The 7,882-nt window shown below is 36.4% G+C and overlaps 1 protein-coding gene across 1 annotated transcript; it reads left to right on the top strand.

The window, feature by feature from the left end:
• Positions 1 to 786: 786 nt before the first annotated feature.
• Positions 787 to 1,721, top strand: LOC121796370 (chaperone protein dnaJ 20, chloroplastic-like). Its single transcript, XM_042195234.1, has 2 exons — positions 787 to 1,386; positions 1,470 to 1,721. Exons 1-2 carry the CDS (start codon positions 1,066 to 1,068, stop codon positions 1,593 to 1,595), a joined length of 447 nt encoding a protein of 148 aa, XP_042051168.1. The 5' UTR covers positions 787 to 1,065; the 3' UTR covers positions 1,596 to 1,721.
• The last annotated feature ends 6,161 nt before the right edge of the window (positions 1,722 to 7,882 follow it).

The raw sequence follows: 7,882 nt of genomic DNA, 5'->3' as shown, positions 1-7,882 counted from the left end.
GATGTCCTTGGGGATGTCCGTAATTGTGCAGTGAGATGTCTTTATAACGTGGCAGTGCAGTGAGAGGTCCTTATGACGTGGCATGATGTGTTTTTGGGAAGTTCGTCGGGATATCCGCTGGGACATCCGCACCACTATGATGCTCTAAAAGCCCAACTTTTTTGTAGTTTCATATCGTAGGTTCGACTCTTAATAACGTAAGATTTTAAAGATTAATTCCTAATTATGTATTAGCGCACCTAAATCATTGACAATTGTTGTTTGCTAAAAACAGCGCGTGATAATTTTCCGTGATTGAACCTAGGGACGGTGCTGCCCACCGCTACCATTGATTTATTATATGTTTAATTTCAATATGTACTTTATTATATCAATTTGAAATATTTAATATTTTAAGAAAGGAAAAAAGGTAGGTGTAACAATTTATGTACTCTAATCAAGATAGCTGATTGTAGTAGTATTAGATTACAAACTTTGAATTGTACTTTAAAATTATAAAGAAAGCAGGTTTAGATTTTGGGTGTATAATAAACTTTTGTTTTGTGTAAAATTTACCAACCCTACATGTAAATCTATAAATAACTGCACTTATAAAAAATACTAACCAAAGTAATTTTATTTTTGTAGTATTATAGTATAAAATAATAAGAATAATTTTTTTTGTAACCCAGCAACAACTGTCAAGTGATTGTGCCTTGTATATAATTAGAGCTCCGGACCATTGAAATGCAGATAGAGTATAAATGAAATACAGTACAATTATTTTATGCCATAGTTTGTGTGCATGCAAAAAGGCGTAAAAGAACGATATACATTTAACTAGTAACGCTTATCTATATAATTTAATAGGAAGAGAAAATTCTGAAGAAACTTATCCATGGAAATTAGAAACTGACACGCCAACCAAACCACATTCAGCTATAGCCTTTGAGATTAGTAGAGCAATTAAGGATTGCAAATTTATTGGACTTAAAATCAAGGATTACAACTACTCGCTTGGAAAATGTTGACCGTGTAATTCATCAACGTATTGAATATTCATCAACCAGCATTCCATTTCCAGCCATGTCAAAAGTCAACCAATCTCCCAAAACACAAAAAATGTCCCGGGTGAGGATCCGAAGGCCGAGGGCCCAAACGAAGGAGACACTGTACCAACTGCTGGGAATTGCAGAGGACGTGAAGAGCTTATCCGACATTAAAAAAGCGTACAAACAGATGGCCAGAAAGTACCATCCCGACGTATCTCCACCGGAGCAACTGGACGAGTACACCAGGAGGTTTATTATGGTACATGAGGCCTACGAAACGCTCTCTCATCCCCAAACCAGAGCTCTCTACGACACACACTTGGCTTTCGGCGCTGCCTTTTCTTCTTCTCCCCAGGTAATTATTATCTCAAATATACATTTTTTCTTGCTTAATTTACTACTATAATTCAAAATGATTGTGTGTTTTGTTTGGTTTAGGGAATGGAGGAAAAAGAGGAGTGGAGGAGCAGCTGGGAGTCACAATTGGGCCAACTGCAGCAGCGACGCCGCAATTGTAGGGAGAGATCGTCGTGGGGGGCTCGAATGCGAAACTCTACTAATTAGTGGACTACAAATTAATTTCTGTAGATTGAAATAATTGTAGATGAATCTAACTATCAAGTATAGTATGAATGTATATGCAAATTGCAACGTCGCGAATTATATGAGCTGTTTTTTGTTGCTTTTTGGAAAAAAGTTCCCTCAATTAATTTCCTTTATTTATTTTCACTTCGACAGATGACTTTTGTATTCACATGGTTAGCTAAACTATAACAGAGGAGTTTTTGTTAGATTAATTGATTGACATATTGTGACATTAAATAATATTATGCATTTTTCTAAAAATAATAGTAATAGGTACTAAATGGAATTAGCTGAAAACCTGAAACTCCTTAAAGTTAAAAGTAAAATCTTAAATTCAATTAGTACTAACTAGAGGATATGACTTTGCGTACCAAAGCATTATGCAGATTATAAGATTATTTAATTTATTTCTCTCTTTTTTTTTGTAGGCAGGATAGTAATTTTTCTGAGTATACAAATTCTAATTTACATCCTAGCATATATATAGTTGTACACCTGTCAAAGACTTATGATGACTTAAATCCTATTAATAGTGTAAGAATTAGGCAAGCAAATCCACATCGCAATACTGTTTAACGTCATTTTCATCCTTATCAATTTACCAATGATTTCGCCCATATGTTTGAGCCTTTTTTGTTGTTATATGAATCGCACCGTTCAACTTATCTATCTATAGATCGTTACCCCATCCAATATTTGTGATGATTATGGATTTCCCATAGTAATATACATAAAATCCACATACATGACACTGTTAAATTTTTAATTGGACAGAATTGGTTTTATTTAAACAAATTTATTATTAATTATACTATCAATTACTCCTACTTACTAAAATTAACCTTATTATATATGAAACACATTAAATAACAAATCTTCAAGTCTGCGGATCTAATGAATTAAAACATTGTCCATATTTCTGAATCAAATCTTCAAGTATTCTGCAATGGATTGTAGGTTTGTTTGTTTTTCTATTTTATACTCCATTCGTTCCGTGGTAGTTGAATCATTTCATTTTTTGCACTCGTTTTAGAAAAATGATAATAATAAATAGTTAAAATAAAGATAAAGTAAAGTAAGTGACAAAATAAGGTAAATAAGAGTATTAACTACGTTATTCACTTTCTTACTTTACTTTTTATCTACTTTAACTATTTATTATCATTTTTCTAAAATGAGTGTAGAAAATAAAATAACTCAACTACCGCGAAACGGAGGGAGGAGTAATTTTTTTGGTAGTGTCTGAATTTTTTTCAGTACTTGGCTACTTTTTGGTGTCCAGCAAAACCTTATCGCTATGAGATTTTAATATTTTTTTTATTTTGAACATTCATTAGATATTGATATAACTATAACTAGGAGTATATGTATATTATTCGATGATTATTGTTGATCTCTGTTTAATAGCAAAAATTATATTTTTCATCTTGAATGACAACAAAGAGCACATTCTGGTGCATCGATTACTAGTTTCTTAAAGTTTTGAGTCTGTTCACCGTTGGAAAATTTGCCAAAAACGAATAGATTTGAAGAATTTGTGATAATGATAAAATCCACACATAGATTTTGTTTTAATTTAAATATTTTAATCTTCTCTTAAAATATTGTAGAATTTATTTTCTAAAAAACATTGATATTTCCGCGTGAAGACAACTACGAACTATTGATCTCTGTCCCGTCTCAAGAAAACGAAAGTCTTCTAAATATATTTTCCATATTTTTGTTACAAATCCGATGACGTGGTCAAGTATAATCAAATACTTTGCCTCTGCCCAAACTCTTGTGAAGTTCATTACTTATGTCCTTTTTACAAAACTGCAAAAATGATATTCGAATAATATATTGAAATTTGAATGAACAGTTGGATATGCACAAACTGAACCGAACAGGCAGTTAACCGCCTGTTGGTAACCCGGAACTGGAACCGGAACCGGTGCGGCAGTTCGAACCGCCGGACAGTTTGACGGTTCGGACGGTTCGGTTCACGTTCAAGAATTTAGGGTTTAGGGTTCAAGTAGGTTTTCCAGCTAGGTCCTAGGCTTTTCAGGTGTAGTGTTGCAGAAAAGTGGTCAGAAAGCGCCGGTTTTCCGTCAAAAACCGTGGACAGAACCGCCGGTTCAGCCGGTTTAAATTTTTTTTAAATTTTGATTTTTTCCAATTTTTTTCCTATAAATACCCTATTTCCAATCATTTCTACTCACCTCTCACCCCATTCTTGTGCTGACAAGGATTTTCTCAGTCACTATTTCTACTCTCATTTTCATACTTCAATTTCATGTCTTTTTCTTGTGATGAGGATATGCATCCCCCTCCTCTACCCGTACCACAAAGCAGTAAAAAGTCTAAGTTATCATCAACTATGTCTATATTTGTTAAACACTACAAGAAGGTCCAAATAGTGTCTAGTAGTGCTGATCCACTATCTCAAGAGATGACATTGAGATTAATGCATGTTGTAACTACTGCAATAAAGTCTACAAATTTAATGATGGTGGAGGATATCGTACTCTCATCCGTCATGAAGACAAGTCATCCGACCGAATATAGGCATGCCCCTATTGCCAACTAGGTAAGTCAGGTAAAAGAACTGCATGGCTTTGGTTCCCAATGCAATTGAGCATTGATGTTATGTTGACATCTCAACTTAAAATTTAAGTTGAGCTCAAGTCATTTTTCCTTTATTTCTTTTTTTCATTTGTTTCAACTTTAAAAATATGCAAATACAATTAAATAGTTTTAGTTGTATATACTCTAGTCGGTGAAGGAGACTTCTCTATGAGACTAAATCCGGGAAATTTTTTACAGTTCTACCATGATTGTTGATTGTTAGACTAAACTCAAAATTTAAGGTTGAATTGTTAAAGGTATTATCAACTTAGTTATGTAGAAATATCTCCTTAGCCGACTAAGAGTATATACTTATAAATTTATTGTTCAAATTTTCAAGTCTTTTTTGTAATTTGTATATAGCTTCGTTGTAGCCTCGTTGAAATTTACAAGTATATTTAAAATTATTGTTTAAGACTTCAAGTCCTTTGTAAATTATAATTGTTGTAACTTGTAGTCTCGTTTAAATTTTTATCAATAAAATCGCAATTTTCATCGTTATTGTTAGAATTTTATTTACGCACAATTCATGGATAAATAAAGACTACAATGCAAAAATAAAAAATAAAAAAAATTCCAACCGCCGCCGCAACCGGCGGTTTTTTGAACCGGAACCGCCTAAACCCTTGCCGGGCCGATTCAGGTTCAATGATTTTCTGAACCGTGAACGTTTGGAAGCGGAGGTTTTTGAACCGTGTGCATACGACACCCCTTGTTTTCGATTGCATGTGACACCGGTCTCATCTCAAACAGTTTCATGCGCCACTGGTCTCATAAAATACTACTATTCTCAAAAAATTTGAAGGGAAACTACCCCTTGTTTCTAATTGAATGCGCCATTGGTCTCATATCTCACGAAACTGTGTGACAGGTTTGTTGCTTTGTTTTGCTAGAGAATAAAATTAAACGCTGTTTTCTAAAAGACGATTGGAAAACAAGCCTGCCTGTCACACCACTAATTTACACCCATAGAATTGAAGAAACTTCCATATCGAAACAAATTAAAATTAAGTATCCTATAAATTTTTGAGCCCAATAAATTATAAAAGCCCCCGCAAAGACAATCCATACTACCGAAAAGAATTCGAAGAAAATGAAATGCAAAATCTTAGCATCAGGCCCGAATTCAGCCATTTACACACTCCCAAAGCCCAATCAATCGACCAAAGCCCGCATTTCCTTCTTCTCACAGGTATCGGGTTCCAGAGTGGCCATCCAGAGCTCGTTTGGACTGAACGGGGCCGAATTCAGGCCCGCATGGAGGCGTCCAGCGCAGTAACCGCAGAGTCAGCATGGTGATTCCCTAAATGCCAGTGAACCTTGTTTGTGTTCTTTGAGACTGAGGGGGGATTGCCTTATAGGCTGTGATGAGTTTCACTTTAGCCTATAGCACAGGCTGGTTTCTCAGAATGAAGTCCAAGGTGGAGTATGTTGAATAATTGGTGGACTCTCATGTTGGGCTGATTGTTTTGTAATGGCCCATGTGAAGTTGGATTGGGCTTGGCCCAAAAACTTATGCCTCTTACTCCAGATGCAGCCACGTGTACTCTCACTCGGATCAAGGTTCTTAGCTGTCGGATTGTGATGTGTGTTTGTTATGTGAGAGGTTAGTCTTTTGGCTTTCATTATTCCTAACTCTACACTCTCTCTCTCACTCTCTCGATGCTCTCAGAAACTCTCTTCTTCTCTCTTTCTGCTTCCTTCTCCGACGGTTTCTTTGTGACTTCTCACAGTTGGAAGTGTAGTAGACCTTGCAACAGTAGCAGAGAAGGCAACCACTTCGGTTGCTGAAGTATTGGTGAAACTAGGGTTTTGGTGTTTGAATGTTTCTGTGTGAGTTCGTTCTCAGAGGTGATAGATCTGGTTTTGTGGAGTCTGTTGACGCTGGAATCTGGAGTGTGAGGTTAATCACTAGTAGATTCAGTTGTGCTCCTTTGGATTTGAGCTCTTGAGAATAGGCCTGTGCTATCGGCGGGTGTCTGAGCCGAAGCATTAGTTTCTTCTGTGTTCTTTGCATATTTCGTGTGTTTACTCGTGTTAGTGTGTTAGATCCGAGAGGATCTGTTCCTTGTGATACTGATACGGTTGTTGAGTGTGCAGGTGAAAGAAGCTCAAACTAGAAGAGGATCTTGATCTTGTGTAATAGATTGAACTCTATTATGTATTCAAGTTTTTGTAAACATTGAATGTAAATCAGTCGCATGGTTAGAGTTTGACTGAGCTCTTTGATGAAGAATAAAGAGGTCTTGGTAATTTGTGAATCCGATCTACGTCTGATCCCTACAGTGGTATCAGAGCCACGGGGGGACTAGATCGGCACACCAAGTCGCATAAGGAGCTGGGCAAGTGGAATCCTCCTTTGAGAGGGGATTCACTATGGTAAATTGGCTGAAACCTGCTGGTATTTTCTTTTCTGTTGTAGTGCCAATCATAGGCTTGGGATTTTTTTGCTGGTAGTTGGTTCTTGGCAAGAACTTAGGACTTATCTGCTTTCTTGTGTTCTGTTGTTGCTTCTGCTGTAATTTGGTGGTGCTCTGTGTATCTGACCTCACTTCACTTTGCCACCAAGCACTGATACTGCCAAAGTGACCCCCTGCGCCCTCCAAGAGAGAGTGATTGCGAACTGGGATAGCCTTTGCCAGTGTGCTCGTGACAGTCAGGGAATTGAGGCTGGTTATCTGTGAGAAAGTGTGTTCTAAGTGTTTGTTGTATGTCTCTGTGCTGTAAGGTGTGTAAGGTTCTCTGTGTTTGTCTTGCTTCCTGTGCTCTTGTGAAAATCTTTGCAAAAATGACTCAACTTGTTGGCCTGATCCCTTTTAATGGAAAAAATGACTTTATGATCTGGAAACAGAAAATGAAATGTGTTTTGATTCAACAAAAGGTGTTTAAGGTTGTTGATGGCTCCTTACCTGAAGGTACTGACCAGGATAAAATTGATGAGATGAATGAGTTGGCTAGAGCCACTATTGTGTTAAATCTGTCTGATTCTGTGATTAGGAAGGTTGATCATGTAGAATCTGCTTCTGAAATGTGGAAAAGTCTTGACTCTCTGTATACTGAAACTTCTATGTCTTCTAGAATGTATCTGCTTGAAAAATTGTTCAAATTTAAGCTTGGCTTATCTAAAGACATTGATGATAATATTGATAGATTTCAGAAGCTTGTGCAAGATGAATACACAAGTATAGCTCTAATGAATGCCATACCTGATTCCTATAGTGATGTTAAAGCTGCCATTAAGTATGGCAGGGATTCTGCCCCTCTTGATTTAATTGTGAGCTCCTTAAAATCTAAAGAATTGGAATTAAGGGAAATGGCTGCAGATAAGAGTACCTTTAATAAGGCCCTAAATGTTAGAGTTAGATCTCAAACTAGAGGGGGTAAAGACTTTAATAATGGATCAGGCTCTCACTCAAAGTCTAGAAAAAAGTATAGATCCAGGTCCAATAGCAGGGATTCTAAATCTTTTAGGAAGTGTTTCAATTGTGGGGAAGTAGGACACTATAAAAAGAAGTGCACTAAGCCTAAAAGGAAGAAAAACCCCAATAATGACACTCAAATTGAAAATCTTGCTAATGTGGCTAAGTATGATGCTGATAATGAATGTGTTTTCATGGTGCATGATTTAATGTTTATTAATGCCTCTCCTGATGGCCCCT

This window comes from Salvia splendens, chromosome 1, assembly GCF_004379255.2.
Source record: "Salvia splendens isolate huo1 chromosome 1, SspV2, whole genome shotgun sequence".
Taxonomy (NCBI): domain Eukaryota; kingdom Viridiplantae; phylum Streptophyta; class Magnoliopsida; order Lamiales; family Lamiaceae; genus Salvia; species Salvia splendens.
This window is presented reverse-complemented; position numbering and strand designations above follow the sequence as displayed.